Source organism: Porites lutea, chromosome 4, assembly GCF_958299795.1.
Source record: "Porites lutea chromosome 4, jaPorLute2.1, whole genome shotgun sequence".
In the NCBI taxonomy this organism is placed as follows: Eukaryota; Metazoa; Cnidaria; class Anthozoa; order Scleractinia; family Poritidae; genus Porites; species Porites lutea.
The window spans coordinates 359,572-379,861 of record NC_133204.1 but is presented as its reverse complement, the minus strand read 5'-3'; the positions used below and the strand labels follow the sequence as shown (position 1 = coordinate 379,861).

The following is a 20,290-nucleotide window of genomic DNA, read 5'->3' as shown; positions in this document are numbered from 1 at the left end:
TTCGAAAGAAGATATTGAAGACAATTATCATTAGAAACAAATATAAGTATACAGATATTGGGTGGTTAAACGAAGAAAAAACCCAGATTTAGGTCACTTCTTGCATTTTTCAGGCTCCTGCCCTGGCGGGCAACACGAAGAATGTAACTGGTACATTCAGCTGGATAATTATCCACGATTTTGAGACCTTATTTGTCCTTGTCGTTTAGTGTTCAGCCACTTGCTGCTGCGGTAGGCCTGTCTCCAGTTTGATTAAAACACGAACGAACAGATGACACAAAAAATGAAAGTGTTTTACTTCATTTTTAACTTTCCCACAAGCAAGACAAAACTGGAGAGAAAGAAGGCGGAAAAACTGCGCTGGTATTAGAATCCAATTTTCTCTACAGCTAACAATTTTTGCTTTAGTTTCTTCGCATTCTTCTCGGCAACACCTCTGAGAGAGGAAAGGTCAGGTAACGCATCTTCGGTTTCAAGGAAGTCCTCAAATGCATTTTGGTACTGAACAGAAATTGAGCTGACCAGTCTCGAAAATGAAAAACTCTAACAGCTAACGTTCTTGAGCTCTTCAGCGGGGGCATCAAGCAACACGAAAATATCATAAGAACGTAAACATAGACGATAATTAATTCGAGATCCAGAAGTGCGGATCAGGCCTACGATCAGAAAAAAAAATGTGCAAACAGATCAGTACGTGCAAAGCTGTTCTCTTTGAGGGAATTAATGAGGCCCAGCAAGGATTTCCAAATACGGTACTTAGAAAAATGAATACATGTAGTCGCGATCGCCCATTGAACTCGAGTTAGGGATCAATCACCAATGCCATGCAACTATGATTAATTAACAAACAAACTGGAGTGCGTCTGGTTTTGTTTTTGTAATTTTTTTTTGCCCGCTGCCCGCTGCCCGTCCCGATTAGCTTCAGCTAATTACGGGCATCAAGTACCGTAAATGATCGATTAAGCGCCGCTGCGCTTGTTTTATTTTCCCTGTTATAGGTGCGGCACTTATACGAGAGTGGCGCTTATTTCAGCTACGGGTAAAACACCGAGAGGAATATAGAGAGAATTAAGTGAGGCGCGTACTAGGTATGCGCAATTTAAATTATATAAATATGTACACCTGGAACTGTTATATGAACCCGGTTTCAAGAGTTGGTCGAGGTCTTATACAGCGATTTGGTTTTGATATCTCTCTATATCAAGCGTCGTAACCAGGGCGTGGGCAGGCTACAAAGGTGGGGCGTTAATTTGTAAATTCCCAAATTAGCGCCGCGGCGCTTATTCGAGAGCTGCGCTTATTCGAGTAGCGGCGCTTAATCGATCATTTACGGTATTGTCTTAGTATATAATTGAAAGATTTAAATAAAGTTTTTGTTGTTGTTGTTGTCATCTGCGTGTGCCAATTCATGTTTATTATTAGTTTTTAACACGATCTTATTTCATTATTTTTCTTGTATAAGTCATTAAATGACTTGTTATCGCCAAGCTCAGTTTCCTCCTCAAGCTGTTTCAAGTTTACGCTGACGCGAACACAAGGGGATGAGCCATCTCGTTCCCAGGAATCCGAGCGCCGCAGTACCAAGAATAGCTCGATATATTAAAATTCTAACATGACTTCGAGGCTTCAGGGTCAAAATTGCAAATTTTTCAAGACTCCATTGTCTCGCAATTCCCAGAAAAGACTTGAGCACAAAGAAAGCCAAACAAACAAAAAAAATGACCGAAAGCCTCGGAGTCATGTTAGAATTTTAATATATCGAACTGTGGGCTATTGCTTCACCTTTTTGTTGTCTCGCCCCAATCCCTTTTGGCTAAAAGCGTTTGTGCCCCCAGCTCGACGGATCTAACAGAAAAGGCGGACTGTACGCAGCCTACGAAAAGGATCAGGCTGAAACCGCATTCTAACGTGAATTATCTACCCGAATTCGCACATCAGTCCCGATCCCAAATTAAAAAACACCACTCTGGAGCGTGGTTTCGGTCAGCGTGTAAAATATGCGTTTTTAAAAAGTATCCAGATTCGTGGGGGTGGGACCTAAATTAGCAATGACGAAAGATCTCTGGGACCGCAGGAAAAAAAACTCAAGATTTTCGGGTTTTCGCCCGCTGCTACCCGCACGCTTTGCAAAAAAAAAAAAAAAGTAATGGATTGTGCAAAGAACATAACGAATTCCAAAACTATCCTTAGCTAAAAATAGACTACCTCAGGATGCGATTATCGGCTGCTCCTGACTACCGTTAAAAGTAATAACCACAATGTAATAAGAGCTAAAAAGGAAATTCCGAAAACATCTCCAAAGAGCTAATCTTCGGCTTCATGATATCCTCATGTTGATCTCGTCTGTCTCCTTGACCTGCTGCACGGTTTTAGTAAAACTAGAGGTTCCATATTGCAGGGGCAACCAAAGGATCTGAATGGATCAAATTAAACTTTGTTTTTTCACCAATTTAATCAGCCAAAAGTTCCGTGACTCAGCGGTAATATTGGCTATAGTAGTGTCCAAGCGTTGCACTCAAGACTTGCCACTTGTGAATACGCAATGCAAGGCTCAAAATATCTGTTCTTCAGGCAAATTTTTGCTGGTTGGGAGTTGGGAAAAATAATATGTCCTTGGAAGGAATGTGTTGCTGGGAAATAGACAATTCAGGGTGTCTGAGGGGATTTCGATGTCTAGAATAGCTGCTATGAGCTATTTATCAGAAACCTCTCTTCCCTTCCCCCCTTCCCCCCTTCAATAAAGCGGGGAATTTCGCCCCTTGGCCACACCCAATTTCCTATCTTCCCCCCTCCCCCCAACACACTGAAGGTCTGAATTTTGCTCTATGACCACACTCAAACTGGCCTGTAATGTCTGGACATATGTCTGCGGGGAAACTTCCCGGTAAGTCAGGTTAGGTTGTAGGTGCACCTTGCTGGCTGGGAACTCTTCCATTTGTCTTGCTGGGGGTTAGGAACAGATAAGTTTTTCCCAGCAATCTCCCAAAATGCTTAAAATGGCTTCAGAAAGCTTTATTTATGCTTTGTTGTTGTTTTAGGTCTTTTAGGCAAAATTTCCTGTTGGGTGCCCCTGACATTGGAAGTGAACTGCCGCCCCAAACTTTTCTTCATCGTGATGTATGAGTTTTTAAAAGGCAAAATAGTTTAAAATAAACGTAGCCTGCGAAAACATCGGTTTCTCCTCTCTCCTCGTCGATGGGGACGTTTCGCGCGAAACGTCCCCGGCGGCGAAGAGCGAGGAGAAACCGATGTTTTCGCAGGCTAAAATAAACGCCAACACAGAACATAATGCCAAATAATGAATGGCTAAAGATTTCAATCTATTATCAACGAGCATTTAAAGCTATTTAAAATGAAAATGGAGCGCACAGTATCCACGGCTGATACATGAAAGAACAACGTCTTCCCAACGAATTCTCGCTAAAACATTCGCTACCTAACGAATAGCCCCCGGAATACTTAATTTTATACCTGTACGACAAGCTAATAAGTTGCCGCACTCGCGACCGATTTTCTACTTTAGTCGAAACATTAACAAAACGAATGTCAAAGAACTCAAGTATTTGCGGTGCTAAGGAACTCCATAACAGGTTTATCTCAATTTATTTTTAGAGTAGTGTTCAAAAGGAATTAAAGACCTTCTTCAGGATCACTCACAAAATTTTGAAATTTAGAGCGTCATCCATTTCACTTCGCTTTTGATCGGGTGCTGCGCCGCAAGGCCTGGGAACGTCTAACAAACATCCAAACGTAACAACGTAACAAAGTAACGTAATTGCCCTGTGTTGTAATTTTGATTCCTAAACATAGCTTTTGCAATACTGTATGTGTTTGTATGGTCATGCAAATAAAGCTCGTTGTTGTTGTTGAACAACAGATAGCCGCTTAGTACAAATAAAGTTGTTGTTGTTGTAGTCGAGATCTAAGGACAGAAATTGGAGGCTGCCCTGTGCGGGCAGCAAAAAAAATGTGAATCTTTTTGGATGCGTTTTTCAAAGAACTGATTGGAAAAGTTAACATGAGTAAATAAGTGAGTTGTTGGTGATGGGCCGAGTCTCGTGGAGTCAACACCAGCAAGCCTGAAGGCATCAGCGTAACAAACGTCTGGGAAAACGCAATACCGGCGCCACTTCCACATTTCCCATAATGCACCTTATTTACCACCCAAAAAATTTACATGAGCAGTGTTTTCAATATCTCTTGGGATGGCTGTTATACCCAGGAGAAATGAAAACAAAGGTTATGCAAAATTTTGGGGGGCAAATAAGGTGCATTATGGGAAATGTGGAAGTGGCGTACAGAGATCTCTCTTGTGCTTCAACTAGCAGGCACTTGGTTAACGCATAGTGAATAACTGGGCATGTATAATCTAAATATGACATAATACACCTTCAGTAGTACACAAGACCGTACAGCGGGCACTGTCAGCAAGCTAAGCCAGCTAAGCTACGAAATCCACTTCAGTCATACATGAAGCAACATTCAGGAGAAGGGCAGAAAAAGGACAATCACCCAGTGTGATATTTTCAATATGTGTTTATTAACTTTTACTTTTTAGCGTGTTCCGTGTTTTGTTTCCTCGCAGTGCTTCGCTCTGTAGAAACTAAAGAGCAGTGCATTATTTTAAAACATAACATATTTACAATTGTTGCACGTTTCCTCCAAGAATACAAGTCGACATACTGCGAGGAAAAAGTCACAGGGCACCAAAAATATTTTTCTTTTTAGAAACTAATCTTATATTCTAATATTCTTTACGCTATATACCACTAACGCGAGTAAAGATGCTAACCTCTACCTAAAAATTACCTTTAGCAATGTTAGATTGCAAGAGTTCGCTTCAAGAAATCACTAACAATTCGATTTATAAGGTTAATAACTTGTACATAATTCCAAAAGCTGACGTTTGGAGCGTTACATTGTAATTCACTCCGAAAGAAGGAGCAGGGCTCGAAACGTGACTTTTGAAAACTCGACATTTAATGGCTGCTTTGTTTTGTTGTATACTTCAGTTTACATTCTCAGTGGATTTGCTCCTTTGTCTTCAATGTACACGTATTGAAAGAGAATACTGGTTTAAGTAGCACCACATAATCTTCAATGGACGTTGTTTACCCTGCCTCCAGAAATTGTACATAACCATTGTTTTCAAATTGTCACATATATTAAAATCGTCCTAAGAAAAACTGAAGACAATGTTTAAGCCCAACTTAAGTTTCGGTACAACATAGCACCACAGTTTGAAACCGTCCATTTATACAGTTCAGTATAGACCACAAGATGTGAACCTTCGCTTACATGTGGTGCTATAAGTAAAATATATCACCCGGTAACAAGTAACGGAGATAAAAACAGAACTGGTTAAATTAAGTTAAGTTAACCGTGATAATCTGGAACAGTTTAGCTTTCCAAGGACGGTACGTTTCCTAGGTGACTTTAAAGAGAGCAAAAATGGTATCGACAAAAATTTACAACAACAGTTAAAACCACATAGACGTTACGAAGCTTAGAAATAAAAAGAATGGAAAAATAGTTACCTAAAGCTTTAACAAAAGAATGTAAACCGAGGATCAAAAAAAAAAAGTTCAACTGAAAAACAGTTATCGTGGAGAAGTTGACAAAATTTTCTATAAACAATCAAAGAAGTTGAAAGGTAAGCGACCGATATTTATGACCTTCTGACTACGAAGATTAACAATAAGAGAGACAGAACAAACTTTCTTCACTTTCTGTGAAAGACAACACTTTTAAAATTCACTCACACATTTACAACAAGGAAGCTAAAGATAGGCTCCATTACCAGCCGCTGTTCGGGAAATGAAACCGCGCTCCTCCCTCGAAAAGACCCTTGTCGCGTGGGGAGGAACAAGCCCGGACCCGAGAGAGCGACGAAAATCTGGCCTAAGCTAAGGAAAGACTTTTGAAATCGTTGATTTCATATTAAACTGATAATGTATCTCACAGATCTCAAAAGCCACTCCCCTACATCTCAAAAGCTTTTGGATATTCTCAATGAAGAAACATTTTCAGTGAACAAGGAGCACATTTCTCAGAGTTTAACAACAGAAAGTTCGTGCTTATGACACATTTTTCGTATTACTATTTTTCTTTGATCATCATGATTAATACTAAAGGTCCATGTTCACCAACAATGCCTTGCGGGGCGCGTTGATTCTCGCGGAAAGGTAAAGTTTGGCAAGAAGCAAAGGTAATGCACCTCTCCAGTCCACCAACTCACTTCCATAATTTCGTGTGTGAACGCTTTACTCGATCTATTATTGCTCCAAAACATCAAAAAACCTCACAAGCTTTGGGTGAACATCGGCCGCAGTCAAGCGAAACTAATTATTATAATGCTGGACACCTAACTGCATCAACACTGGCATGGAGAAAAAGAGAGCAAGAGAGAAACAAACAAACAAACAAACAATAGACAGGACTTAATTAGGCGCACTCGCACCACATTTTAGGATCGGTAGCCTGTTCCAGGTTCTCGGTCAGTGCGGACGAGCGAAAATAGCGAGCGAGCAGTGAAACAGCGGACGAGCAAAAAGCGGTTTTTGCGCAACTTTAATTTTGTATGACAACGTTACTGCAATTAGGTGTACATAGCCGTCTTTAATGGCGCACCATTCCGTGAAAGTTGTGCAACAAAATTCCCTAAAAGACGGTAGATTAGTATGTCTATAGAAACATCACCAGCCGCACTACGCCTTTTACCGTCTAATTTTCTACTAGACATGCGTTAAAAGACATAATAATAATATAATAAAATAAAAATAAAATGTACACTAAACCTGAACGAGCGACCACCCAAAAAGGAAATTGAAAGGGAAACTAGTTTAGTCGCTCAGGTAGGTTTAACCTGCAAATAGTGATTCAATAAAATTTTCATAATTGAAGCCAGGCAGACGCGTTTACAGATCAGTAGTCATGTATCATGCGGTCGAGGCTCGTTAATTGGCATAGTAATTAAGATCTCATCCAACAACTGCAAAGCGCGATGCAGGTGAATCTCTATCCAGCATGGTGTTTCTTTGATACTTTTACGAGGGTAATCTGGGCCCCAGCCTTTAACGAAGCTAAGTCGAAGAATACACAGCCTTCGAAGATCATCGACGCCCACGCTCATGCCGATCTGCGGTATCAAGGCGCCAGGCCCTACACCAGTAGAAATGGCTGCGGCTTGAGCGGCTGCAGCGGCTTGGGCAGCGTGAGCCTGTTGTTTGATTTGCCTGTAGCACTGACGTAAATCAAATACCTTTATGTAGGCTGAAGGGTAGATTTTGTGGACAGCATCACCTGGACAACGCCCAGCTTCTCTATCTAAATAATAACTTTGAACAAACACGCTGTGTTCGCTAAGACAACGAACCCACACGTCACCTTCACCTCTCAAGTCCAGCTGGACTCCTTTACCTACAAAAGAAAAAAGAAAAGAAGGAAGGAAAACGTGTGTAGTAAGTTGTTACATTAAGCTTAATTCCAGGGATAGATTTAGGAACTGCTAGGCCAATCCATCGATAAGGAATTTTAAATCAATTCCACAACCAGAAGAAGTCCCTAAATATACTGCGGACTCAACATCAGTACCCTCCCAGTGCCCTGCAATAAAAAAAGTGGTATTCTTATAAGAAACAATAACAACAAACGCAGCACTGCATGTAGGCCTCCTTGGAAAAAAAAATAATACAATGATGATGATAAAATGTCCACTAAGGAAGGACGAAGGTACTCAGTCAGAAAGCTTTCAGATTTTCGCACATGACAGCTTATGAGGTTTCAATATTAAACTGTAAACGTAAAATGTTTTTCTATTTTTAATCTTTCATAAGAAGGACAGGGCACAACCTTTACTAACCTATGTGTAGCCTAGCTTTCTCACTAGCATCTGTTCTATGAACGTTGGAGAGTTGGCCGAGACAAAACCGGCTGCCACCTGAGGGATCAACATAACCATCCACCTTAACAGAAGGACACGACGACATAACCTTAAAAATCTCACCGACCTGCTGGTCAAGTTCAAAGTACGATATAGAACACCAGTTCTCAGGAGCTGTACAAAAAATAAGAAAAAACAAAAACAAAAACAAAATGAGATAAAAACAAGGTGTCTCCTCTTAGCCGAATAAAAATTTCATTTATGTTTCAAGTACTTTGTTTTTTGCATCACTAGCCTGCAGTGCAGGCGTATTTTGGGTGGGCAAAACCTTGTTCGTGTTCGTTGTGTTGTTGTAGCCTCCATCTTTGATTTTATGACAGTGGAAGATTGGGGAGAGTAGAAATAGTAACCCTTACGGTAGGTGCGAGGACGAAAGAAGGAAAGGGGGGAGGGGGAAAGGAGAAAAAAGTTTTCTCTTCTCTCTCCCCGCCCCCTCCCCGCTCCCGTTGACTCGCCCCATTTCCTCCTCTCTTCGGGAAGTTTCAACATGACGCTTTCGCGAGCAAATTGCGCGCTCAAAGAAAACGCCTGCACTGCAGGCTATTGCATCACCACAAAAATTATTGGCTACAACCAGAAACCCATAAGGGGTTGAAACGTGTAACTCGCGTTCAATGCTCGTGAATATTCATTTTGACCATATTTGGAAACCTTAGTGACGGATATCCATTTTCAACAAAATGACTGCCGCGCGATCACCATGCAGGTCTTTAAAGACAAGAGTTCTGCATTTCAAGGTTAAAAATACACTGTTAAAAGACAAAAAATGGAAAGAGAAAGTTCAAAAGACTGCTCAGCTTTCTTTTTGTGGAGAAAGGGAAGCTCAAGAAATCGACCTTCGAGGAATTCAACCTTGTTTTCTTCACGGCGGAGCCCATGGTCTGTTTTGAAATGCAACCAAGTCAGCGAAGTTTTTGCTGAATTTTCAGGTACATTTTGCACTCTATGGCCAAGACAATTACGTTTTTGAAAGGGAATTTATGTATTTTTAAATGTTTCATAGACGTTTTATAAATTTTTCTCTTCCGCGCTAAAGAAAAAATTACAAAATGTGCCCTGATTTGAGATGGATTTTGTGTTGAATTTTGCCATGTGCTTAGCCGATGTCACTTGCGTGAACGGATCCACGATCTAGATAGTGTTTTCCGAATTGCTTTAAAGGATTAACTTTTTGGACTTTGAATAAAAATTTTCAAGAAACGGCTTCTCTGTCTATTGTTTTGAGTTTGTTCATTCATAAAATTAGCTCAAAACACGATCGTAACTACAACATCTAAGTTTAATTTAAGCTCTTAAAATGCTTCTCACATTCATTACAAGCATCACTTTTGGCGAAGATGTCAGGTTCAGGTTTTGGACACTTTTCGATACGCAGCTAATGAATTTTATTCGAAAGTATTTTTTACTGTTATTCTAGATATGAGAATTTTAAAAGCCTATTTGCAGTATAAGTTTACTGTGCATAGGGTCAACTAGGCATCGTTGTTTGAAGTGACACTTGAAGAAGTTGCGAGGACGTCAATGGGTTTCATAATGTTATGTTTGGCCCGGGTGTGGTAAGGCAATAATATCCTGCTCAGTGTTTCGGTAATATTCCTGGTTTCAACCTTTGAAAGCTTTCTCGGCTTTCGGGAGTTTTTCCCCCGTTTGTCGGCCATTTTTTTAAGCGGGCGCGGGAACCTGAAGGAAAATTACGTCACGTTGTTTACGAAATTTGATTGGTCAGTTATCTCTTCTTCTCGTTCCAAATATGGTACTTTCGGAAATGAATAATCACGAGCATCGGACAAAGCAAACATATGAGAGTTACACGTTTCAACCCCTTATGAGTTTCTGCTACAACTCAAACAACACCAGTGATAGAAATAAGCCAGAAAGCCACTTTGGAGCTGAATGACATGCAAGACTTGCTTGTCCGATATTCAGAGAAGCAGCCATAAAATATCACTGTTAACACTCTAAAACCAAACATCTGGCCATTAACTCAGTACCTTTTATGCCCTTTCCATCTGACATTTATTTAACATCCTAGCCTGTTTCAGGCTCTCGGGTCGGCTCTCGGATAGTGGGGGATGATGCATAAATGAACTCGGAGCCTGGAACGGGCAAAGTTCATCCCATAATAATTATTTTGATCTGAGAAAGGTCACGTGACCTCGAGATGGATCGAGTAAATAAAAAGAGCCGCATTCAGTCTCATTTCAAAGGTGTCTCCAAATTATTTTATAAAAAAGATTTTAGGCACACCTGGCGCTGAATAATGTTTAGTAAAATGGTTAGAAATATGGTAGCTGCTGTGTTTGTGATACATTTCTTTAGAGGCTCTCTGGAACGTACAGGTATTTTCGCATTTCAAGCTGAAAAAATTAAAATAGTTTATGTGGGCATAAACCTTGACTTGATTTTTGTGCCAAAAGAAGGTTTCTTCTTTCTCGCTCCGAGTCTCTTTACGTGTAGTCACCTCTTTACCCAAATACTAAAAAGCTTGTCAACAAACTAGCTTGTTCATGACACTTGACGTGAACTAAAATGATTAAATGCAGGACTTAAAACTGTAACTGTGCCAGGCTAATCTTGCAATTGATTTGGCTTCAGAAACTTTTTAAACTCAATGTACTCGTTTCAATAGTATTTAATTCCTACGGTCAGGTTTGTTTCACCCTTGGTCTTTTGCCAAGTGAAATTCCAATTTTTTGATATCCGTCTCTTGTAAATGGAAGTGTACATGTATTTAAAATCTGTACATTCACTTACGAGGATGTTTGGATAAAGGGGCACTATCTTGGATGTCAGCAGCAGCATCTTGGGTCCCTAAAGAACATTGAAAAAAACAATGAATGAATTCTTTTCGTTAATGATGATTCTTTGGTTTTATTTTGTTGGTTCTCCATTAATTTTCCACGTCCAAGAGATAAAGGGGTTAGATTTTTCACTGTAAGTGACTTATTTTTCAGCATGCAAGGTGGAATGGTTTAGGGTGCTGGATTCCATAGCAGTTGCCATCCAAATCTTGTCTTGGCCAGCCTCTACATGGATTCATTTTCTTTGCAAATCCACAGAAATTCTTTGTCATGCAAATGGCAAACCCTGCTTCCACATAACACCATCTAAATTATTGTGTTAAATATTTCTCCGTTATCCCTGAAGAATACCATTAAAAAGGCAAATTTACCAATGCTTAACCAACCACTTTTCCAGCTAATCCAAGGGGAAAATTTTTAAAACAGAAATTTGACAAACTGAAGATTTATTTTCTACCTGCACTTTCACCTGCTGCTATATAATTAATTTTGCAGTAATGGTTGTCCATCTGTGCTATTGTTAGAAATATTCTTAACCAAAAACAACCTCAAAAAAAATTTTAAGGTCGTTCATATTGCCTATTCCTTTTTTCCCATTGTTTTGAATACAACCTAAAAAATATATTTTGTGGTTGTTCATATCATAAATTCCTTTTTTCCTATTTCGAATACTTTTAACAAAATAATAACAACCAAAAAGAGATTTTATGGTTGTTCTTATCATTAATTCCTTTTTTCCAGTTATCCGATCATCATTTTGAATATTCTTAACAAATAACAACCTGAAAAAATATTAATTTATGGTTGTCCATCTCGCCATTTCTTGTTTTTCCCATTATTCTGAATATTTTTAACAAATAACAACCTAAAAAAAGATTTGTCATTTGCCAATTCAAAATTTAAGGTTATGCTATGTTGAATACAATAGTAACAGCTGCAGTGCTGCTACAAGTTCCCTTAACAGCCTTGCTGTTTTCAACCTGGCAGCCAGACTTCTTAACGTCATTAGTGTACATGTATAAAGGTAATTTAGAAAAGCAAGCTTTGACAGGAGACTCCAACAAGTTTGTTCAGATCTTTTAAATGACAAAAGACAAAGAAGCTGACATGTAGGAAATATTGCTTTCAGCTAAGTTCCATTTTTCAGTGTAAGATTGGAAGCTAGTGTCTTTTCCTGCAAGTTAGAGGGGTTTTCTTTACCTTTAATATGGTCATGATGATAAACTTTTTTATAGACATTAAAAAATATCTTTCAGTATAATAATAGAAAATAAGTAAAATTTTCTATCTAACTGTTTTACAAAATATTTTGCCGTGTGGTAGTACTGATCAGCAAACCAAAAGTGTTTTGGTAGAAGTATGGAAGGCCAATGATCAATAATTTCAAACAATAAATTTATAATCTTATTGTCATGTTAGTTACTGAAACTTCTTCAGTTGTATCTTTTGTTACTACAGGAGAATGTTAGTGTTACATTTTAAATTTGCTTAGCAGCTGAATGATGATTATGATGATAATGAGCAAAGCACAGTCTCAGAGGGATTTGTATCAGGAAAATTATTGTTTTATTGTTTTAATCCATTTGCCCCTGAGCCACCCATGGCCGCCCATGCGGATCCATGTCCCTAAAAACTTTTCCCACCAAAATGAAGCCTACTAAATGCTCAGCAAGAGAAAAAAAAATGAGTCAGGAAAAGTGAAAAAAGAGGGGAGGAGAGAAAGTGAAAAGTAAAAGTCAATCTTCACTAGGGGTCTCACATTTAAACCCAAAACGTTTTTTTTCTGAGCATGCCCAAACTTTGCAAGCTAATATTTTGCATCTGAATCAGAAGGCGGCAAAGTGTACGACCTGTAAATGGCTTTGTGGTAAGTTTTGCCTCTTTATACTGTAGCATGACAGTTACCAGAAAACCACTGACTTATAGTTTCAAAACGCGTTTTATGGCAAAAACTCCAGGGGCAAATGGGTTTAGATTATTGATGCCAGACAAATCATGGTTGTGTCCTGTGAAGGCATTTAGGATTACATACCACAGAAACTCTAGAAATACTAACTTACAATATCCACTTCCCGGGTGTGGCCCAGGGGTGTAAGTTGCTGAAACTGCTCCCCAACTAGGTGGTCCACCTATAGCAAAGTGTGACATTATCAAAGTTAATAATAACCTTTCTTGTAATCTTATTGCAGGAGAAAGATTTTACAGGCAAAAGTTTATTAACAGTACATTTAAAAATAAATTATAAAAAGTCTTGCCTGGAGTCATGTCCATTGGACAAGTGACCTTAACAAGTTACTTGCCTGGCAAGAAAATCTACTTGTCTCAGACAATCAAACAGGACTTTTTTCAAGCACTAAACTAGTTTTCCTTGTTTACTACCAACAAATGACAAGCAGATGTGCAACTATACATTTCAAATGACAACTATGATATAAAGCTGGGAAGATTGGTCCCATACCATGATCACCAGCAGCATTCATTCCAGGGTACATATCATGATGCGGAGGTCCTCCAACGACTGAAGCAGGGAGTGACTGGCTACCTGCAGGAAGAAGGAATATAAATGATTTAAGGTTCAAAGTGGAGTCTAGTTTAGATCATTGTCCAAACTGTAATATACTTGTGCAGAGCCATCACTGTATAACTAATAAAATAATACACCAAACAAAAGAAGTGCAGGTACATAATTACTGTGAAAGTTGTTAAATCATGGCAACATACACATGTAATGACATGGGCCATCATGCATGAAAATAGGACAAAAGTTGGATGATCTTGGATGACAAGATGAAACTCAATCAAATCTGACCCAACATCAATCAACAACATCCAATGAGGTGTTCCAACAAATTCAATGATGTTAAATGATTATAGACCGACATGTTATACCTGTTTAGGGCTTTAACCACACATATCCAGTCAACATAATATTATAATTCAAATTAGCAACTGTCATCTTTCAGCCAACACCATTAAATTGCTGATAGGTGCAAACAACAGTGGACCAGTATGGTGCACAAACAACAAGGAATGAGAAAGCAGCTGTTTAATACCACATGGGAAATTCATTACTTTTTCAAGATACATTATTACATATAGTTATTTCAATTTATGAATTTGTTCACTGTTTAATCCCGTTGAATTTAACACATCCACATGCTAAGGGAATATGCCTGAACTACCAAGGCGTTGGGTAGGGGTTCATCCCCCTCAACTTCCCCCCCCCCACCAACCCCACAAAAAAAAAGAGAAAAGTGTACAAGCAAAAATTCTGAGCAAATAAACTTTTCCTCCAGAGGTATGAAAAGTTCTTTAATAAAAAAGCCTACTTTCCTTAATCAAAAGTGCAAATCTAATTTAAGCCCCTGACGATTTAAAATTAGTTTTAAATAGTATGTCTAGGAAAAAGACATTACAAACCAGGATAATGATGAGCTGTGGGACCAACAGCTTGATGAAAGTCAGGATCTGGTTGCGAATTACTGGCATAAGCTCCATCTAGCAGAGTGAGGCAAGAGATTGGTTCATTAACATCAAAAAGAATTCTCAACATGGCAATGTAAAGGCAACCCCTAAAAAAAACTCTGTTCTGGTGATTAATTTTCCACCATAATTGAAAATGGTTGTGTCAAGCTGATGACATGATAAGGTTTTTTGATACTTTATTTCTCTTCTTGATTTTTGAAATAAAAATTATTTTTTATTTTTTATTGATAGAACCAATTACTGAAAAAAGCTGTCACAGGTTGAAACAACTACAAGACTACAACAGGAACAGTTAAGGGTGTTGTCTCTTCCTTTTTACAAACTAGACCCAATCTATAGAAGTGCAATGTCTGTCAGTGTTCAAGAATATAAACTAAAGACCTTTTTAGTCTCTGTGGCTACCTGCTTGTATTTAATGGAAGACCATAATACACGTAAACTGAGTTGTAAAAACAAAACTTTAATAGTGTACCTAGACAACAGACTGTTGGTAAATATGACTCAAAAATGAATAAACGTTTTAATTGGATCAGAGATTAAATCAAAGTTTGCATAGAACATTAATTTCATACCACAACAAAAATATTATTGTTCTATTTTAAGGTTTTCTCCTACATATTAATTACATCAGGGTTTTAAAAACTAAACATAATAATTTGAATTCTTGCAATTTTACAATGTTGTTTGCTCCTTCATCCTTTCTCTTGTAGTTAAAAAAAACTAGGCACAACACTAGAAAATCCCTCATCTCTAATGGTAATACTGAATAAATTGAAAACATTTCCAGTAATTATTACAAACTTGATGTCACAAAACTTGATGCTAAATGCTAAACAACAATGGCAGCTATACATTCCAGTCCTGGTTACTGTTTGGTCAAAGGATAAGAGCTGATCATGACTCATACTAAACAAAGTTTCCCATTACAAATTACATTGAGGCCTTTCCTGAATTGCCAAGAGGTATTAAACTCCCTTGTTTTAAATATCAACACCATTTACAAAACAGCACTTCATAATATTATTTGTTTTCAATGTAAGAACAGTAAAAAAGCCCTCACTAAGATGGACTGGCATTCTCTGGTGCATACACCTGCCATAGAGTAGATGTGTCTGACTGAATGCTTGTCAGTCCATCTGAATATTTTCTGCTATTGAATTTAATAAAATATTATTCACTGAGTGGTATTGCCAATAAACCCTTTAGGTCTCAAGAGTATCAATTTTCTCCTAACAACCAGAGTAAAGGTTATGAGAATTACTAAATTGAATAACCAAAGAGAGGACACTTTGATCTTAAACCAAATTCTCTCAACTGTTCTTAAGAGTAATGTATGAAGATCAGTATGGAGAATTTGTATGTGGATCTTGGGGCTTAGAGGGTTAAAGATCAAAAGTTGGCCGACAAAGAGAAAACACAACTTTCTAATCTAAGCAAGAAAATTGACCACATCCTTCAACCAGTATTTACACACCAAAAAATTGGTGATCTTAAAATGCGTGAGCCCAAACAACCCTTAATTAATCAACAACGCATGGTGTATAATTACCAATGTGTGTGATCAGTGAGATGCAGAGTACATGTACATGTATGTCATGGCGACATCGAAATGTTGTGTAATTAGACTTTTTTTTATTTATCTTCAATAACATTTTATTTGATTCATTGAATTATAAAGGGATGGTTTTCTTAATGTTATATCCATACTGGGGCCTGCAGAATTGTAAGAGGAAAAGGCCTATTTTTTTTTTTTTTTTTGCTTTTCTGGGCTTTGCATTGGAAACATGCACTAAGAGTATTTAAAATACTCATAACAAAAGAATGCTAATACCTTTACTGGTAAAATAATAAATGCCAATGATTCTTATCACATTATTACTAAAAGCCATTTTTTATAGTAAGTTGTGCTTCCCTCTCAAGTTCTTGTGGTATTATAGTTTATAATATAACGGAAAAGTTGAACGTATAAAATTTCATGGTTCAATGATTATTTGTAAAATGGGGAAATAAAAATACGTGATTTAAAATGCTTTAATAAAATAATAGAGTATAATTGTTGGTACCTGCAACTACGGATTTCAAGTGTATGCTTGCATTAACTCTAATCAAATCTGTGCTTAATGACAGTAAGCTCTGATTAAATCCTTTCTGAGTAAATCTTAATGAGGTATTAAATTTTTACAAAATTAACACCTCCAAATATAACTTGCCTGTCTTTTAATAACTGTCTATTTTCCAGTGTGTTTTCATTGGTAATTAAAAATATTGATGAAGATGGGTCATTGTGAGTACCTATAAAGCCTCACTCACAAGACAGTGTCCTGTAGATCACTGCAGAGCAAACACAATACACGTACTACAATTTTATCATTGTAAGACTTTCCTTTCAATAATGAAGTATAGTGTTAGAGCTCATGAACAATTTTTTGCCCTCTGGAAAAACATCAGATCACAAGACAGTTGTACTATTTACTATACTTCAGGTTTATGGCCTCCTAGAAACTTACATAAGGCTGTCCATTTTAGCTTTTATCACCCAGTTTAATTAATATCTAAAATATTGGTGCAGAGAAAACAAAACAATTCCCTCTGAATTTGATTTCTAAATTTAACTTGCTGTCAGTGAAAAAAAAGCTATGTGTTAGTACGTGTTGATAAAACATCAGTATTCTGTACTTGAGAGCACTACACATACAACCCATCTCAAAGTCTGGCTAAATGTTTCTACTCTATAATGACTTTTTTAACTCACATGAAATTTGCCGGGTAAAATACAACAAGTAGGCTTTCTTTTGGTTCTTTCATTTTTTGCCCTGAAAATTCCCACAAATTTCCTCTGAAATCAGCCACTTTTTCCTCTAACTTGACTCTGAAAGCAAGTATGGGAAAATTTGAGTTTTTTTCCACAACCTATCAGAAGCCCTGTGAATAGCATTAAATCTTCTTTGTGACTCTCATCTAGTGGATAATGTAATTGGTTGCGCACAGTACAATCACCAATGGCATCATATAAAGGATTGAAAGGTTACTGAAAATATTTACAGCATAGTCAACTAAATATAACACCAAGAACACCCAACTTTTCAGCAACAACATTTGCAGCTCTATTCTAGATCTGTTTCTTTCTTTTTTCTCAAAAGCTTTCACTTGGTAGTTCAACATAATAACAATAAAGGTGAAGTTACTTACAATGTGACAGATGTTAACTCCACTCATTTACAAGTGAATCACAACACAAAATTTTAAAAAGTGCTAAAACAGCTAGTTACTTCAAAAAGAAAATCTTTCACTGCCCAGGCAGTCAAGTTGTAAATTAAATTCAAAAGATTTATCAGCTGGTATTGGGGCTGGTATTATAAGAATGTATAAAGGGTTTGATGTTTATTTCAATAATTTTGATCTTCCTGTTTGTGAAAAAGATGCATAAAATGCAAGGTGTGAACTTTAAAAGTAAAACTGATATAATTAGTGTTTGAGGAAAAACAAAACTGTTAGTCAAGAAAAAGGCAAAACTGATGATGGAAAATGTTTAACGCCAAAAGCACAAGTAGATTTCAGATATATATTTATGTGGTATTCTGGGAGGTTTAGCAAAATAATAAGGCATGTGCTGCTAAGCTGATTAAAGAGCTGTTTTAAACAACAGAAGTTTGAGAAGTGTTTCCACAATTGCTTCTACTGCGAAATTGCACTATAAGAGACTTCTTATATGATCATTTAAGATCATTGGAAGCAATATCTGGATACTTACTATAAATAGGCACAATAAAATTATTGTCAACAAGGAAACCACGAGTTGACTGAGACCCCCTGGAATATATCGTGACTCTTCAGTCAACATATGTACCCGTTGACCATTTTTGTTTAATCATTCTTTATCACTTTCCCTTTGTCTGCTAATGATCTTAACTTTTACCACCATTACCACCTTCTACTCGAAATCGCAACATTTTGGAACCTACTATGGAAACTTTCTTCAAAGCAAGGAAATGGCTGGAGCCATTGTCTACTGCCAACCAACTAGAACACTAAAAGATGGCTGAGCCGGCCACGTGTTGTGGAGCAGACAGAATGTCTGAGCCTCAACAAAGGGATCACTAGGATTATGATTACACATTGAAAGCCACAGTAGAAGACAAGACATTAACCAACGCTAAAACAAATACCTATCACGAGTACGAAATGAAATAACAGTACATAGCATGGGGATAAAAATCGAGAAAACACGCAAAAAAAACCCGTCAATGATCGAATAGATATTAACACATTCATAAATCAAATAAAATTGTACCTGGGTTTCTCGACAATGCCAGCCCTGTGATATCTGTGGAATAACAAGGTTGCAGTTAGTCTCACTTGACGTTAAAGCCATCAAAGACAATCTCTTAATTGTACAGAAAAACGACGCATTATCAGGCTCAACAGTTTGCCGAAGCAGCCATCTACCAGCAGATTGGGGCAGTTGTTATTTAAAAATAATACAATAATAATATTGAAACTCGGTATTTTGTGTACTCACCAGGCGAGACAACTCGCTCATAATGGTAAGGATTCACGCAAACGCTGTCACACTTTAAATCAAAGGCAAATTGGCAGTACTTGACGTGCTTTAGCTCGTTCTTGTGTAAATCCGGCCACCTCCAAATTCGCGCGTAAATAACATGCGGAAAGCCTTTTCGCCCAGCGACTTGCAACCTTCCGTCTAGCGTGCGTTGGATTGTAACGCATTTCGAAGGATGTGTGCCTCCCGACGTAATAGCTGTGATCAAAGAGTCAAGTTCATCTCTTTTCTCCTTTAGTTTCTTGACAAGAGACTCGATAGCGCGCTTGGCGAACGATTCCGACTCGCCGCCTTGTCTGTGGCACATCAGGCTATGAACGATGCTGAGACAGGCATCCGAACTGTTCGGCGCCACAGCCATGTTAGAAAGCCTCTCCGCGACGGAGTTCAGCGCAGGAATCAGCGACGTATCTGTGCTGTCGTGGTACGAAGAGTCTATCCTATTTTGGATTGAAGACAATAATAACGGCACGTTACACATCAATGTTGCTAACACCAGGAAAGAGTTCCTAAATCTTCTTTTGCATATGAACGTTTAACTGAGCCCACGCGATGTTATGTCAAGAACAGGCCCAATGGTCCAATTAAGATACTGTCACAACGCACATGCGCAATTCTCAGGCCACAGGGCTGTGTTTACCGCGTGTAAATTTAAGGTGGCTCGACTGGATTTTCATGGCCAAAATCTCCCAACTCTAAGCATTAAATACGTCGCCATTGACACTGATTAGAGAAAAAACCTCACCATAGCTGTATACTATTAGTTAAAGATGAAAATTTGTATGATCAGTGGTAGGTTGGAAGTGGTTAGAGTTGTCATAGCAACGTAATGATGCTATTACTTGCAGCTGTTTTTCTCAGCCCTGCGAGGAGTGCTTGTTCCTCCATTAATTACCCAAACATTTGTGAACTCTGTGAAGTGTTAGATTCCCACCCAGGCGCTTTTAGGGGAGCTCGTGGGGAGGGATGAAATACGAGCTCCACTTAAAAAAATGACACTTGGGAGTCCAAACCTAACATTTTTATTGTGAGCTTATTGTCATCATTATCATAAGTTATCAGCTTTAACTCACTTTTTTCTAAGTCAACTCTAAAAGTACTCTAAGGTATTTAGCAGAATCGACTTCGTGATGCAGCAAAATGACTTGCAGGGAAAACAAACTTTTGTTTTTGCAGCAAAACATCCAGACACCTCACGTAGGCCCTCTGGAGAGAACAGGGCCACCTGCTGGGATACAAGCATCTCTGGCCATGTAAAAGATGCACCCACCCTGGAAGCTCGGGTAAGGTCCAGATTGCTGCCACCTGAGTACCAGAAGTTAACTCAGTCAATATTGTTGTCAAGAAGGAATGGGCAACAATGGCTTTTGGGGGGCAAATTTCCATGCTTTAAGATTGCACAAACTGCCATCAAGGATAAGGGGTTATAGGCTTGGTTGCTCAATACCTTTGGGTCAACATATTCTACTCAATAGTAGGTAGCTGCAACAACCAAAGATT

The 20,290-nt window shown here is 38.2% G+C and overlaps 1 protein-coding gene across 1 annotated transcript; it reads right to left on the bottom strand.

Moving 5' to 3' along the window:
- Window positions 1-4,518: 4,518 nt before the first annotated feature.
- LOC140935082 (mothers against decapentaplegic homolog 4-like) lies at window positions 4,519-19,346 on the bottom strand. Its single transcript, XM_073384616.1, has 8 exons — window positions 18,749-19,346; window positions 18,521-18,553; window positions 14,164-14,241; window positions 13,202-13,285; window positions 12,804-12,872; window positions 10,697-10,753; window positions 7,862-8,056; window positions 4,519-7,419 (listed from the first exon to the last, which is right to left on the bottom strand). The coding sequence occupies exons 1-8, from the start codon at window positions 19,269-19,271 to the stop codon at window positions 6,932-6,934; spliced, it is 1,527 nt and encodes a 508-aa protein (XP_073240717.1). The 5' UTR covers window positions 19,272-19,346; the 3' UTR covers window positions 4,519-6,931.
- Window positions 19,347-20,290: the final 944 nt, after the last annotated feature.